Source organism: Triturus cristatus, chromosome 6, assembly GCF_964204655.1.
Source record: "Triturus cristatus chromosome 6, aTriCri1.1, whole genome shotgun sequence".
Taxonomy (NCBI): domain Eukaryota; kingdom Metazoa; phylum Chordata; class Amphibia; order Caudata; family Salamandridae; genus Triturus; species Triturus cristatus.
In genome coordinates this window covers 1,346,249,483-1,346,266,478 of record NC_140589.1, presented here as the reverse complement: position 1 = coordinate 1,346,266,478, position 16,996 = coordinate 1,346,249,483, and the positions used below count along the sequence as shown (strand labels likewise).

Here is a 16,996-nt window from a genome sequence, read left to right as displayed (position 1 = left end):
CCAACGAAGAGTTGGTCGTCCACCTGGAACTGTTTTGTGCGGTCCAGATAGGAGAGCACACGTTTTGGGTCCAGACAGTGGAGCCTCTCTTCCTCTTTCGAGGGATGCGGAGGCGGAAAGAAGGTGGGCCGCGTAACAGACTTTCCGATGTGAAAGGCAGTCACTACCTTAGGAAGGGCGAGTGCGGAGCACTACCATGTCTGGATGGACAGAAAGGAAAGGAGGCTTAGAAGACAGCCTGGAGCTCACTCACCCTTCTAGCAGAGGTGATGGCTAACAGGAAAGCAGTCTTAAGCGTCAAGAGACAAAGAGGACAATTATGAAGTGGCTCAAAGGGAGCGCACATCAGATATGTCAAAACAAGATTCATATCCCACTGAGGCATTACGAAAGGGACAGGAGGAAACATGCGAGTAATGCCCTTAAGGAATCGAGAAACAGGGGATTTGAAGAGAGAAGGCTGATCTGGAAGCCGGAGGAAGGCAGAGATAGCAGAAAGATAACCTGTAAGAGTGCCCAGAGTGTAGCCCTGCTGGGCCAAAGAAAGAAGGAAGAGGAGAACCTCAGAAAGAGGGGCAGACATGGGGTTCCACAGCAAGTAAAATGGCATCAACTATCGGCGCTCAATATCCACGCATGGAGGTGGAGACTGGACAGGTTCGGGTGGAGGACCGTCCCCTGCTGCTGCGACAGAAGGTCCTCCTGAAGAGGCAGTCGTATCGGGGGGGATCGATTGACAGACTAAGTAGCTCGGGATACCAGTACCTTCGTGCCCAATCCGGAGCCACCAAGATGACTTGGGCCCGGTCGCGCCTGATCTTCAGCACTCTGGGCAGAAGTGGTATAGGCGGAAAGGCGTACAACAGACCGCAACTTCACTCGCGACAAAAGGCGTCCCCGAGCGAGTGCCGCCTTGGAAACTCCAACGCGCAGAACTGCTGACATTGCGCGTTCTCTTCGGTGGCGAATAGATCTAATCAAGGCTCTCCCCACTGCCGAAAGAGGACTTGCGCCACGTCTGAGTTTAGATGCCATTCGTGATCCATCATGCACCGGTGGGCGAGTTAGTCTGCTCTGGCATTCAGGGAGCCCGCCAGATGTTGAACCACCAGGATGATGCCCTGATGTTCCAGCCATGTCCAGAGGCGCAGAGCCTCCTGACAACGGATCCACGACCCCACCCCGCCCTGTTTGTTGCAATACCACATGGCGGTGGTGTTGTCCGTGAACACCTGCACCACACTTCTCTAGACAACGGGAAGGAATGCCTTCAGTGCAAGTCAGATCGCTCTCAGCTCCAAAAGGTTGATATGGAGCTGAGACTCCGCCGGAGACCAGAGTCCTCTGATCTCTGCCTCTCCCATGTGGCCCCCCCCATCCCAGGAGGGACACATCCGTCACCACTACGTGCTCCGGGTGGGGTAGGGAGAGAGATCTGCCGCTGACCCAATCACGGTTCGTGAGCCACCACTGCAACTGCTGTGCGGTGCCCTCCGAGATCAAGACATGGTCGGACAGGTTGCACCGATGCTGGGCCCACTGAAACATCAGGTCCCACTGCAGAGCCCACATTCGCCATCTGGCGTGATGCACTAGTAGGATGCAGGAGGCCATCAGACCCAGAAGCCAGAACACCAACCTGACCGAAACCCGGGATAGAGGCTGAAAGATGGGAATCCGAGACTGAATATCCCGGACCCGCTGCTCCAGAGGATAAGCCTGGAACTGCGCCGAGTCCAGAACCGCCCCGATGAACAGGAGCTTCTGGGAGGTACTCAGATGCGACTTCGGCACGTGATGGAGAACCCCAGCAAATGCAGGAGGTCGGCCGTAGTCTGGAGGTGGGAGACGGCTTGCTGGGGCGAGCCCGCCTTCAACAGCCAATCGTCGAGATAGAGGAAAACTGCAACCCCTGATCTGCGCAGATGAGCTGCGACCACCGCCATCACTTTCATGAACACCCGAGGGGCACTGGTGAGGCCGAAAGCGAGCACATTAAACTGAAAATGCTCCTGACCCACCGTGAACCGCAGGTAACGCCGGTGGGCCGTCAGGATGGGAATGTGAAAATAAGCGTCCTGCAAGTCCAACGCTACCATCCAGTCTCCAGGGTCTAGGACAGCCAAAACCTGAGCTAAGGTGAGCATCTTGAACCTCTCCTTCCGGAGGAAGGCGTTGATGCTTCTGAGGTCCAAGATAGGGCGTAGGCCCCCTTTGCCCTTCTTGGGAACCAGAAAGTAGTGGGAACAACAACCACGGCCTACTTCTGGACCAGGAACGGGCTCGACGGCACCTTTGGCCAAGAGGGCCGCAACTTCCTCCCGTAGAAGATTCAAGTGATCCCCCGACATGTGGTGGCACTGCGGTGGCATGGCTGGAGGGGTCGTCTCGAAGAGGAGGGAGTAGCCCCTTCAGACGATTTGCAGCACCTACCTGTCCGAAGTGATGGTACGCTAGTGGAGCAGGTGATGGCGAACTCTGCCGCCCACTGGCGTGGAATGGGCCTGAAAGCACAGACTAGGAAGGCTTTGAGGCGGATGCTGCTGGGGTGCATTTGGATGGACCGGCACGTTGACCCCCTGTACCGCCTCGGCGGAGTCCGCGACCGCGTGGAGGATTATTCTGCAGCCTGTGGCTAGGCGGACGCGAGGGGGCGCCCCTTCCTTGGCCACAAAAGGGGCGAAAAGCGGAAGTTTGCGGGCGTGGGACCGAGAGACCCAAGGACTTGGCCGTAGCCCTGGAGTCCTTAAAGTGCACCAGCGCACTGTCCGCTTTGTCGCCAAAGAGGCGATTGCCATCAAAGGGCATGTCCATGAGTGCGCTCTGGACATCCCTGGAAAAAGACATGGACCGCAACCAGGCGTGACGCTGAAGCGCCACCGTGGACTACATTGCCCTGCCAAGTGAGTCTCTTGTCCAAACCACATCGGATGGCATACCGCGCTGCGTCCCGCCCGTCGGCAATAGCCTTTGGCGAGCCGTGTCCGGGCCTCCTCCAGGAACAGGGGCAGCACGTTCTCCACCGTATCCCACAGAGAGTGGGAGTAACGTTCCAAGAGACAAGCGGTGCTAATCGACCGCAGCCCTAAACTAAGGGAGGAGAACAGCTTTTTGCCAAACTGCTCCAGTCTGTTGGATTCCCGATCCGGGGGAGCGGACGGGAAGGAGGTCTGGGAAGTAGAGGCCAGGATAACCAGGCTCTCAGGGGTGGGGTGATGGGACAGAAAACTGGGGTCGCCCGGTGCAGGGCGGTGGCGTCGGGCCACGTTCCGATCCACAGGAGGTACTGTGGAAGGCTTGCACCAGGCGCCCTTCATAACGTCCATCAGTGCTTCGCTAAACAGCAGCAGAGGCTCCAAGGAGCTTGCAGACATTTGGAGGACATCAGTGAGGAGGTTAGTCCTCACGGCCACAGTAGGTAGCTCCAGCCCGAGGGCTTCTGCCACCTTACGCAACGCCACAGAAAAGGTAGCACCTTCCTCCGAAGCCACGGTCGGAGGAGAGATGAAGCCAGTGTCAGGGGAGGTGTAAAGGCCACTGGCATCCCACAGCTCATCTGCCTAGTCCTGTGATAACTGGCTCTGGTGGGCCAGAGGGTCATCAGACCCCTCCCAGTCGCCACAGTCATCAGATTCCTGATAAACAGGGGGAATGATGGGAGCCGAGCAGAAGATGAAATGGTTACCTATCGGCGTCGGATGCGGCGCCGGATGGCGCTGCACCGGCACCAGGCCTGGACCGGGGCTAAACCGGGGAACGGCGTAGTCCGGAACCAGTGTCGACGCCGGCGGAGGAGGCGTTGAGGTCGACCGGCATCAACAGATCCAGGCCTGGATCCCACGGGGACCTGCGGCGTCGGGACCAAAGTAAACGATGGCGCCGGAGCCACCGGCTCGCTAGGCCTCTCAGTCGAGCCTACGGGGCCGGAAGGCGCACCAGCAGGCGTCGACGGCGAAGCCAGGCCCCTCATGGCCGAGAGAAAGGCACTGATCTCTGTCGGAGTCGCGTCAGTTCTAGAGACCGGCGGGTATGGGGACGGACGCGGCTCCAGCGGAGCCGCGGGGGTGGTGCCACCCGGACCCTCGATCGAGTCGCGCGACCGGCGACGGGAGCCTGAAGAGCGATGTCGTCTCTTGGACTTCTTACTGTGCTTAGACTTACCCGAAGACTTGGATCCAGACGATCGGTGGTGGTGGCTGCAGCTCCGCGACCGGTCCTTGGACCTCCTCCTGGACCGGGAACGGAGCAGAGTGTCGGAGCTCGAGAAGCTTGTGGGACCGCTCCCGCCTAGCCTTCGAGTTCAAAGCTCGACAGTCGGGGCACGACTCCGCGTCGTGGTGGACCCCAAGGCAGTAAAGGCACCGGCGATGGTGGTCCGTTACCCTCATCAGTCGGTGACAGGAGTAATAGGCTTTAAAACCAGGCATCCTACCGGCACCAGTTCGAGTCGACGAATAGACAAAAAGAGTCCAAAAGGTTTGTCAAAAAGTGACTAAAGGGGTAAGTGTGAGAAAGTGCCATCTTTCTTGCATGGTATGCCCCCACTTTTTGCTGAATTGCTGAATGCACTTTGACTGAGTGTGCCCTGGACTCCTGCCAATCAGGTGCCCAGGGCCTATGTTCCTTCCCTAACACAAATCAAACCCAAATTGGCAAACCCTGGCCACATGTCAGCCCCTGGTAAATGGTACCCTAAGTACCCAGGGCTTTGTGACCAAGGAAGGCCTCTAAGAGCTGCAGAACTCCTTGTGCCACCCTTAGAGGCCCTGTACCCTTACACACACACACTGCCTTTGCAGGCTGAGTGTTTGGGTGCAAGACAAAAACAAAGTCGACATGGCACACATCCCTGTGTGCCATGCCCATCACCTACACTGCCATGGCATACATCAGTCACCACTCTAGCTGGGTGCCTTATGCCAATGGTGTGGGCACAGGAGCAGGAGCCCTGTGCCATTACAGTGCCCAGGTCCATTCCTGAGCCCTGCAAGTGCAGAGCTGCCATTTAAGAGTACATGGTGCTGAGAGCTCGTCAAACACAAGCTCCACAGCACCATAATGGCAACACTAAAGACTGAAGTTTGTTATCAAACTTCTCAGCACATTAAACCCACACTGACGCCAGTGTGGGATTTAATGTACCCAGCACCCCAGAGGGCATCTTAGAGGTGCCCCCTTAAACCTAACCAACAAATCCACGTCTGCTCTGAGGCTGCCTAGGCTGCCACCCATGCAGACCTGTTGCTGGACCCCTGGGTAGGAGAGCCCCTGCTCTCCTGGTCCTGCAACAATGCACATCCTGGGAGAGGTGCTAAATCTCCTCCCCCAGGATGGGCAGGGGGAAGCTTCAAAGGCATGCCGCCTCTGTGAGCTTCCCCAGGCCCCTGCAACCCCCCACTCTGGCGGGAAGCTTTGACCGGAAACCCCAAATAAGGACAGGGGATGTGCCAGCCTGCCAACCCCACCCCTCAAGTGGGGGAGGCGAGGTGAAGCACATCTCCGGGCTCTCGCCATCTTGAAGATGGGGAGCTCTACCCTATCAGGACTAGGCTACTGCCCCCCTCCCACAGGAGATAGGCAGGATAGGGGGTGTACCCACCCCAGGACAGGGACCCATTGGTCCCTGCCCTTCACCTACCTGTAATGCCCCTAAATCTAGTATTTAGGGGCACCCTGAACCTTCCTTCCCCAGGTTCCAGATTCAAAACTACGAAGAGCAAGAAGAAAGAAGACCTGCCCTGCAGCTGCTGAAAAGAGGAAGACACCAACTGCTTTGGCCCCAGCCCTACCGGCCTGTCGACCCTCGAACCTGCTCCTGCTCCAGCCCGGCATCTCTTGTGGCTAGCAACCTCACCAACCCCGGAGAACTTGGCTACCTTTTGGCTCTAAGCCCCTGGGACTCCCATGAGTAGAGGCTCTACTCGAAACCTATCTCTAACCCCTGGCAGCAGCCCGGAACCGCGAACCCAGCACACTCTGCACCAGCCGAGCCTGGCCAGTGCCGGAGTGAACAAAGACCCTGAAGACGACCCCACGGCGACTGTGACCCCGAGTCCGGCACCCAAGGACCTTCCTCGACACTCCTGAAGAAGCCTGCAGCCTCAGAACCTGGTGCCCCTCCAACCGCGATCAACAGAGGGTAAGATTTCCCGACACCTAAAGGCACCCCTGCACGCGGCGCCCCTCGACCCCCTGTGCCCAATCCCGGGGTACCTACCTATCCTCCAACTACCCAACTTGCCTCTCGAAGTGGTGGTGGCACCTGAAGAGTCCTCGTCCGAGCTTGCAGTCTTTTTCCAAACCGGAGATTTCCCATTGAAATCCATTGAGCGCCCGAAGGCTCAAAAGCCCTCTGCACCCAGCCGCCCGAGTGGCCCTGGCAGTGAAAACTCTACAATTACCTACTTCCCCACTTGCCCTGAGTAAGTGACCAGGAGCCCAGCTCCCACAGCCTCGTGGCTTGCCAGTCAGCAGCCACCAAACAAGGCCCCCCTATCCCTCATAGGATAACAGTGGGCCTAACTCTCTCTGCACCCGTCCGCCTTAGAGCCGCTGAGGGTGAACCAACTGTACCTACATGATCCTGGGAGACCCCCGAGTCTGTGCCCAGAACCTCAACTCGGCCAGTCGAGTACTAACCCTTAAACCGCAAACTCTATTTTCCTCATAGGGCAACATTGACTGGCTTTTTCCTGAAATTTCTTCTAAGTGTGGACTTTTCAAATCTTCAAATGTTCACCAAAAATCAGCCGAGTGACAAAAACGAATTTACTCACCTGCTCTTAGGTGAGCTCCCAGTGCTGGATCTTGGTGCTCAGCACTGACAACCTACAACTGCACTCACCCTTAACTCAATTTTCTTCCATAGGAAACCATTGACTGTTTTTCTGTGAAATTTCTTCTAGGTGTCGATTTCTGCAATCTTTAAATATTCTTCAAAAATCGTCTAATATCTGAAAACGTAATTACTTACCTGTTTTGGATAAAGGTCCCAGTACTGAGTCTAGGCACCCAGAACTGGATTACAAAAGTAACGAGAACATACTGTACCTGTAACCTGAATTTTCTTCCATAGGGAATCATTGACTATTTTCTCTGAAATATTTTTTAAGTGTCAACTTTTAAAATAGCTAAATATTAGTTAAAAATCATTACAGTAATTAAGTCGACTTTCATCACTTGATTCTGAGAACTGACCCAGGACTGAACCTAGGATCCAGTCCTGGAATTCCAAAAGTAATCTAAAAAGTAATCTGTTGCAAATAACTTGAATTTTCCATTGAGCTCAATGTATTGTGGTGTTTAAAAATAGAGTTGCCTACTGCAACCTCTTGTAACCGTTTACTAAAGTCTATTGCATATTGCAAAAGTATTTATATGAAACATCTCCTGTTGAGAAAGTATATTTTATATCCAAGTGTTGGTTCTAAAATAAAACAAGCATACTTTTTTTAGATATAAACCATTGGCCTAGAGTTCAGTTATTGAGTGTGTGAGACCATTTGCTGACTGAGTGTGTACAACAAATGCTTTACACTGTCCTCCGATACTGCCTTACTGCTAGACCAAGCTACCACTTTAGAGAGTAAGGTTATATCTAACTTTAAACTCTGTTAAACCCTGGGGGACTGTGGACTTTGTACACCCTGCACCTATTAAGGAACAGTATATACAGAGCCACTTTCTCACAGTTAGCTCTTCCCGGATCGGTGCTGTCTGGCGCGGAAAAAAGAACTGACGTCAGCGCGCGAGGGCGGCGTCTAAGTACTCAGACAACGTCATTCCGGCGCACGACACCGACGACGGATACGGAGCCACAGACGACACCTAGCGATGCGCAAGGGGTATTGCTGACGAAAAATCTTTCCGGATCCAGCCTGACGCCTGGGGATATTCTACGGTGAGGAATCTAACTTGTTTCTTTCAGATAAGGCCCTTCTTCAGAGTATCTGCCATGAGGAACTGAAGAACTTCACCCAGAAAATGGAAAGTCGAAGCGAGAAACACTGGTAATCCAGAAACAAGGAATACTGAGCAGAGCTCAGTGGAGACTCCCTTAGCACGACAAGCGGTAGAATATCTGAGGGACTAGAGCTCCTTTCAGGAAGGTTCTAGAGGGTGGTGATAGCTGGTTGGCTACTCTCCAAAGTTTAATCCTTTTTTACAAAAGGATGTGGATATGTTACTGAGGTGAGGCCTTTGGCCTATTACTCTATAGGTCTACTGAGACATTACTTTATTTATGTACTGGGGACTCCCATCCCAACGGGGAATGATTCAGGCATGTGAATCTATTAAAGATACCCCAATACTGGATAAACTGTGAATCCAGCACACACTGCACCCGCCGAGCCTGGCTTTGAGTGAACAAACACCAAAAGGAGATCCCTCCAGCAATCCTGACCTGAGATCCAGCGACCCCTGACCTACATCAAGCCTCCAGACGACACCTGCAGCCTCAATCCAGAGGACACCCCTACCGCGACCAGAGCGGATAAGAAAATCCGACGTCCAAAGGCACCCCCTGCACCAGAAGCTCCACGGCCTTGTGTGCCCAACCCAGAGGTGCCTAAACATCCCTCTACATCCCAACTTACTCCTCGAAGTGGTGGTCACTTCTGGAAGATCCTCGTCCTGAGCCTGCAGTGTTTTTGTCCCGGAGAATCTCCATTGCAATCAACAGGGCACCCAACCTCAAAACAGCACCCGGCCGCCCTAGTGCCGCTGTGGGTGCCTCTTTTGTGCTAACCTGGTCCCCAACTTGCCCGAGCTTAACCCTAGGAGCTTTGCTCCCACAACCCTGTGGCCAGCTTGCCAGCCGCCACCAACCGGAGCCCTCCCCTAGCCTCTATAGGATAACATTGGGCCTCAACTCTCTGCTCCCGGCCGCCCTAGTGCCACTGAGGGTGAAACAGTGCATCACTGACCCTGGGAGACCCCTGAATCTTGCCCCAGAACCCTAACTTCAAAGACTGAATATTTACCTCGAAACCGATAACCTGTTTTACCTCATAGGATAACATTGACACTTACTTCCCAAAAAGATAAATCGACTTTTGAAAACTAAGAATATTCCTTAAAAATCACACAAATAACCTAACCGGATTTTCTCAACTGTTTGCAGGAAAGGTCCCAGTGCTAAACCCAGGTGTCCAGCACTAAGTAAGAAAAGTAACTAAAAAGTAACATACCTGTGAATTGAATTTCCTTCCAAAGGATAACATTGGGAAAAAAATTTTAAGTGTCAACTTTTGAAATAGAATATTCTTTAAAATTCATACAAACTGCAAAAACGTAATTACTTACCTGTTTTAAGTAGAGGTCCCAGTGCTGAATCTAGGAGTCCAGCACTGGATTACACAAGTAACGCAAAAGTAACTTACCTGCTAAGTGATTTTCTTCCCATAGGATAACATTGGTGATTCTATGTGAAAAAGTTTCTAAGTGTCAACTTTTTGAAATGCAATAATATTCCTTAAAATTCGTACCTTTAAACAAAACGTATTTACTCACCTGTTTTCAGGAAATGTCCCAGGGCGTAATCTAGGATCCAGTCCTGTGTTAGCAAAAGTAATCTGAAAAGTAATTAACTGCATTTTTCTTAAAAAGCCCATTCATTTGAATGTACTATACCTGCAATGTGTTGCAAACTGCTTACTTAAAATTGTAACCACAACCAGTTCAAGTCATACTGCAATTTGGAACTGTGTTCATACAAGTAATTTCCTACTGCAAAGTATGTATATGCGTACCTGTACCAGGCTTGTTTGGTTCTAGAAATACACCCGTATTTTTTTTTTTATACAAAACAATTGGCCTAGAGTTCAGTTCCTGAGTGTGCGAGACCATTTGCTGACTGAGTGTGTACAACAAATGCTTTACACTGTCCTCTGATACTGCCTTACTGCTCGACCAAGCTACCACTTTAGAGAGTAAGGTTATATTTAACTTTAGCCTCTGCCACACCTCTGGAGACCCTTGGACTCTATACACACACTACACCTCACTTCGGTGCAGTATATATAAACCAGTTTCTTAGACAAGCCACTTTAGAACCATATGCACTACAAATAACAATTAAGGTTTTTCTCAAATGTGAAGTTCTTAGTATTTAACACAAGTGGCCGCCATGCATCAAGTATGTATTTGTCTTGGTCTTCGGTTGTTACAGAAAAGCAGATCGCTGTAAGGACTAGTTAAAACTATTCTTCATTAATTGTGCTAGAAAGAGAATAAAGTTTTCTGGGAACTGGAGTTGACCTTGTTATGCAATATCTTTGTCTCTTCAAAGAATACTTTGTTGTTGGTACAACAATCAGGATTTGTTTTCCTGAAGTCCACCTATAACAGCAGAGTCAGCAGAGTATGCAAACAGGTGTATATAATAACGGCATTTGTAAAAGCGTGAACAGCTACCTCAAGCGGAGGTGTCCCGGCGCTAAAGCAAGACAGAAGTGTGTGCAACAAGACCTCCTCACACTAACCTAGTCCTTCGGTTCTAGGCTAAAAAGCCAGGTTTTCAGTGCTTTCCTGAAAAGTGGCTCAGATTCTGTCGCAAGAAGTTAGGCAAGGCATTCCAAAGCTTAGTAGCCACAACCATGAAGGATCTCCCTCTAATCCACGCATTCTTGAACATCTGAACGCATAATAGGTTTAAGGAATTCGATCTCAGAAGCCTATTCCGTTTATAGCTACACAAGTGCCGTTTCAAATAGCTCTGACATTTACCATGTAAGGAGCGGAAAGCAAATGACAGGGCCTTAAATTCAATTCTCCTGGCCACGGGCAACCAGTGGAGCACCTTAATGTACGGAGAGCTATAATGGCGGCATAACGACTCGGCGACAGTCCTCAGGTAGTAAATGGATGAATTTTTGTAGACTTTTCACTTTGCCAAAAGAGGTTGGAGACACCTGCATGATCTGAGCTGAAAGCGAGAAGTCCGTCTCCCATTTGCCCCCCAAAATCTTTGAGGAGTTTGCCGGGGTGGGTGGAGGACCCATTTCCTGCAGCCACCATAGGTCCGCGGGCGACAGGAGCGTATTTCCAAAAAATAATACCTCAGTTTACTCGGCGTTAAGCTTCAATTTATTTTTCAGGGCAGGGCAATCTGTTGTGTCTGGTTGGAGAGAAACGAAATCAGCCATCTCAAAACGAGCCCCCCCCCCCGGATATCCTTGAGTCTATGCAGCAGTATTGCATGGTCCACCGTGTCGAATGCAGCGGACAGGTCTAGGAGCACCAGCATTCTTATCGATTCCGATACCTCCAAGAGGGCCGTTTCGGTACTAAAACCCGGTCTGAACCCAGATTGGGTATCATGCAGGATGCCAAATTCCTCAACAAATGATAGCTGACTTTGTACCCACTTCTCCAGCATTTTTGCGGGGCTGGGAGAAGAGAGATAGGGCGGTAATTGCTCGAGTCGCCAGGCACTCCATTAATTTTTTTCCTAAGGGGCAGAACAATGGCGTGTTTCAACGACTCTGGGTAGGTGCCAGTTGTTAGGGAAGTGTTCCAAATGTGGATCAGCATCTTTACTGTAGACGGAGCTACTACCTTCCAGAGTTTTGGGGGGGGCAGAGGTCCTCTGGGGACCCAGATTTGCAGCTACGAATCCGAGCCATTCCGTCTTGCAACATAATCGGAGAAAATTCGCTAAGCGAGGCTTGTGGATGGTTACTCTGATGTATCGGTTTTAGTCGTTGCAGCATAATCCTTGAAGGCGTTGTGGATGATTCGAATTTTATTATCAAAAAAGTCGGCGATATTCTCATAGTGAGGGAGAGGATTGGGCTTCAGTTTGTAGTTCTTGAGGCTTAAGGAAGGCATTCACAACCTTAAATAATTCCCTACTTGATTTCTCTGCTGACTTAATGCTCTTTGCTATGTACTCTCTTCTAGCCCTTTTTATACTTTTGTTTAGCTCTTTAAGGGCTTTCTTGTATGTAGCTTTAGCCATCTCGCCATAGTTAGTGCGCCACTGGCGTTTTAGGCGTTTACATCTACTTTTGTGTTAAAATATAAGATTTTAAATCCTCCAGGTGCATTAAGCACTCAATTGTGTCAGCAAATAGGTTAACTTGAAGTTATCTTCTGTGCACCAGTGGACAAATATTGTCCATTTCGCTTCATACCGCACACATGTGGAAGGCCTTCTAGCACCAATTATCGAATAGTTTCTTACCCCTCGGTGTAGTTTTGCAGCTTGAAGATCTTTCTGGATTCACTATGCTGTGCATTATTCCGCGGTCTGGTGGTTGGGTCCGGATTCGTAGTCTCTTTTTTGTAGCCTAGGTGGGCATCTCTCGTGACGTCGTCCTGCTTCCTGTGGAAGTCCCACCTCGGGGCGCCATCTTAGAATTTTTTTTTTTTTAGAACCCTAGGCCATTTACCGTATTTCTTCTTAAATTTATCCTTTCTCACATTTCTTTTCAAAACTTCTTTGTTGTCCAATCTGTCTTTCCCCCCTCTTCTTTCTTGTGGCGGTGGGAAGATTCGCTAGTGAATCCAGAAAGATCTTCAAGCTGCAAAACTACACCGACAGGTAAGAAACGAATAGTTTTGCAGCGTGAATCTTTCTGGATTCACTATGCTGTGCATCGATTTTGTAGCAGTTTGTCACTTTTGTGGTGGCTGGGTGGAAGATGATCGTTGGTCGTTGAATATATGTTGAATATATGTTGAAGCACCTTTTGTCCTACTTGTGCTTCCTTGTTTATTTGTATATCCACGCAGTAGTGCTTAGTGAACGTGTGCACTGAGGCCCATGTTGCCGCCAGGCATATGTCTTGAATGGGTGTGTTTACCAGAAAAGCAATTGTTGCTCCTTTCTTCCTTGTGGAGTGGGCCCATGCCCTTTCTGGTAGTTCTTGCCCTGCCTGCTTGTGGCAGAACTGTATCGTGAGTGTGATCCATCGCGCGATGGTGCCCTTTGTTACTGGCCTACCCAGGAAGCTGGTTGCGAAGGACACAAACTGCTTAGTTTTCCTGTGCTACTTGGTTCTCTCAATGTAGTGCATCACCGCCCTTCTAGGGGCTTGTCTGTCTATTCCTTTCTCTCTATCATTCCAGAGGCTTCTGCTGGTAGAGGCAGGGTTTTTTCCTTGTGGAAAAAGCTGGGCAGGCAGTGCTGTTTGTGGATGTTGGTGGAATTTCCTAGTTGAAGTACTGGACAGTGTAGCCTGTGGGTATAGGCTGCATTTTCTGTCTTTAGATTAAATTCTCTCTTAGGTGTAGGTGCAGGTCTGCATGGCTTGCCACCTTAAGAGATTATTTTTTTTATTGCTACGGGGTCCCCGCACATGGGCGGGACTATTCACTAGATTATGACTATCACAGAGATCCCCTACTACAGAATCAGTGATTTTACTGACCATGTCACGAGTTATGTAATGTGTTAGGTCATAAGCACTGCATTGTGGGGGCGCGAGCTATAGTTAACTCGGGTAACTAGAATGGCTGAATTGCTCTATGAGTAAAATCTCACCCAGATTACAACGTCCTTGTAAGCTTTGGTTTTCTTGTGTGAACATATATACATTCATCATACACACATGTACGTTACATTCACTATACCTTGGAGAGAACAGGCAAATAAAGTTGTCTTCTTGGAGGAACATCAAAATGCTGACTTCCAGATAATAACGGTGAGGCAGATGTTGAAAATGGGCTCTCTCGATACAGTTCTGCAGCCAAGTGATTCCAATATTCCAGGCAGATTTTGAAGATTTCAGTTTCTTCTACCTCAGATACCAACAACATGTAGTGTAGAGCCTAAAGAAAAAAGTCAAATATTTAATCTTACTACCATTCACCATTATCACTTGATGTAGGACACTTCCATTAGGCAGGTCTCTTTTCTTTTTAAAAAAATATTTTTATTGATTTTTCAAAATTATCCTTATATTCCATCAGTAATACATCATTATCACAGCATTATACAGTATATTGCATTTGAAAAATAACAGTGCATACAATATTACCTCAATTAATATTAACATTACTTTATAAATCATTAAAGATACATCATTGATGTTTTTTGTTCGTTTCTTCACAACCATAAGAACCACTGCGAAAAATAAATGGGTATGTAAGCAGCTATATCAAAGAAGTATTTAAACAAACAATCCAACATCCTTAAATTAACACCATTCCCTCCTTCCATATCCTTACAGGCTCCCAGATTTTCAGCCCAAGTTGCCTCTTCTTTTTACTCTTACGTGCATAGATTGCTTTTTCTATATTATAAGCAGACAATAAACTTGCCAGCCACTGATGCATGTCCGGAGGTCTTATATCCAGCCAAGCCCTGGCAATCAATCTATATACTGCCATTGCTATAAACAGAAATTCCCGATGTGGAACCGATGGGTCTGTACTAACCCCAAGTAGCACTAAGGTTGGTGAGAGCGCAACTCGGATACCTAAGTGTGTATTTAAAAACATTTCCAAATCTCGTTTTAATGTATATAACTGAGGGCAAGATGCAAATATATGAATAATATCTGCTCCAACGGAGTTGCATCTTGGGCAGCTCGTCCCACTGGTACCTCCCCATTGTACAATTCTAGCAGGAGTATAATACAAAGCATATATTGTTTTGTAATGCTGGGCCTGAAGTGGGGCTGAACACAAAACGGTATAGCCGAGAGCCAATGATTCCTGAAAAAATCCCGACTCAATGGATAACTTCTCCATCCATTTATTATCAAACTTAAAGATATCATCTATTTTAGTTTCTACTAATGTTGCGTAAAAGCCTCGTATTGTACAGCCCTGCCCCCTACTTATTTTGTCTAATATTACATTATTCCGAAACCCAGCGGGCCCCCCTTTCTTAGTATTCAGAAAACTCCTAATTTGGAGATACTTAAAAAAAACTTCTAGCATCCAGCTGGAACTTAGTTCTTAGGTCCGCAAACTGCACTACTCCCTCTTGACCCATCATGTCCCCTATCTGCTCTATCCCTTTGCTCGCCCATTCTACCATAACATTATCCGCAAAAATCATTTCCGGGAACGATTTGTTCCGATATAGTCGAGTATATCTGTTAAGCCTACCCATACCAAATTTTTTTCTAAATGCAGTCCAGATCTTAATCGCTGCACTAACTGTCTTAAACCTAGTCCTCTTGTAATATGAGAAATCAATACAATTCAAAAAACAATTTTCAGCTTCTTCGCCAAGAACCACTGTATAAATATCCATAGAGCTGTTAATGTCCCAACAATCGTGTGTGGTTCTGACCAGTGAGCCAACTCAGTATCTAAAAATTGAAAAACCTCTGGATCATCCTCAGTGGAGCCATATATTGTAACTACCGTGCACTTTTCTCCCTTGTATATTATTTCCACCAGTACCCATCTCCCCCATTGATCCTCTTTTTTTCTATTTACAACAACATCCCTGTCTTTAGCTAGGATTGCGACTCCCCTTCTCTTTGACCCCTGTTGTGAAGACGCCAGCAGATGAACCCAGTTGTTCCAGAAGATATCCCTTTCCTCCCTCAATATGTGTTTCTTGAAGACACAAGATGTCTACCCAGAGTGTTTTAATTAAAGCAGCCGCTCTCAGTCTTTTGTTATCATTTAGCCCACATATATTAATTGATGCAATTCTACACGACATTATGACACAACAAGTGTACCCCTACTTAAAGAAACCAATACTTTGAGATAACTAAAATAAACATTGAGAAATATTAACGAATATGCGATATGAAACGTACTGTGAAAAATGCCTATCTTACAAAACCATCCACCCCCCTCCAACCCCCCCCTTGACCCCCCCTTCCTTGCTCGAGCCACTCGAGCACCCACCTCCCACCCCACCCCCCCCGCCCCCAACTACAGGCAAATAGGTCAGCCATGACCTATGTGTGGTCGCCTGATAGCAGCAGTCGTGTCGCCCCCCCCTCCTCGTAGATCATAAACCTGCTTACCCCCTCTCACTCCCCCGCAAATAATGGTACTCAGCCTTAATGTGCAGACCACCATATTGGGTAGAGGAGACCTAAGTTTAAGGTTTTTAGGAATTAAGAGAGTTACCAACCCCAGATTTCCTAAATAAAACTACAGTATCTGCGAGTCGCCTACCCCACCTTCTTTCCCTTGAGCTCATCAATATATAGCTGGGCTTTTATCTCAGAGGTAAACATCTTAATATTTCCATTGACAATGATCTTAAGCCTCGCAGGATAGAGTAGGAATGCTTCATAACCCAACTTCTGTACTGGAGCCATCAGTTGTCTAAGGCGCCACCTCCTCTCCACCATAGCATGACTAAAGTCAGGCCTTGCAAAAAATGTGGCCCCCTCGTAGCTACGCCTGGCCTCTGGTTTTGCCTTATTCAGAATCTCTTGCCTGGCCAAGAAATTTCCCATGTATATAAGGATAGCTCTAGGTTTCGGAGCCTGCGACTCCCCATATGTCCTTTGTACCAATGGAAACCGGTGAACCCTCTGCACCTCATTCTCCCAGTCCCATTTGATAACGTCCGGAAAAGCCCCCCTTAACAGACTTATTACATAAGCCCTTATATTCTCTCCCTCCAACCCTTCAGCAACCCCCAGTAGTCTAATGTTATTCTGGCGCTGCCGATTTTCATAATCTTCCAGTTTCCATCTCATGTCTTTTGACATCTTCTGATGTGAATCCTTGAAGGTCTGCCAACGAGATATATCATCCTCTAGCCTAGCTGTACGCTCTTCCACATGTGATACTCTATCCGCCATTTCCTCATATAATTTATTCATTTTTCTCATGGAACTCTATCTTTTTTGTCGCCACCTTAGCTCTTCGACTTTCAGTTCTAGCCTCTACTTGCATCTGGATAAGAGTCTCGTACAGTAGACCCAATGAGGGTGTTGGATTGGGAGCACCCTCGTTCACTACCTCTTTGACTCCCCCCTCAGCCTCTTCCTCCTGATATAAGGAGGCCGTTGCAGAATAATCCCAACAAAGTTTAGGATCGGAGGATTTAAGTTGAGGGCTA

The 16,996-nt window shown here is 48.8% G+C and overlaps 1 protein-coding gene across 1 annotated transcript in view; it reads right to left on the bottom strand.

Moving 5' to 3' along the window:
• The window catches only part of XPO1 (exportin 1), a 908,600-nt gene that overhangs the window by 396,515 nt on the left and 495,089 nt on the right, over window positions 1-16,996 (bottom strand). Inside the window, exon 12 of the mRNA XM_085612347.1 lies at window positions 13,579-13,776. Coding sequence (XP_085468473.1) covers window positions 13,579-13,776 — 198 coding nt within the window. The remainder of the gene's footprint in view (window positions 1-13,578; window positions 13,777-16,996) is intronic.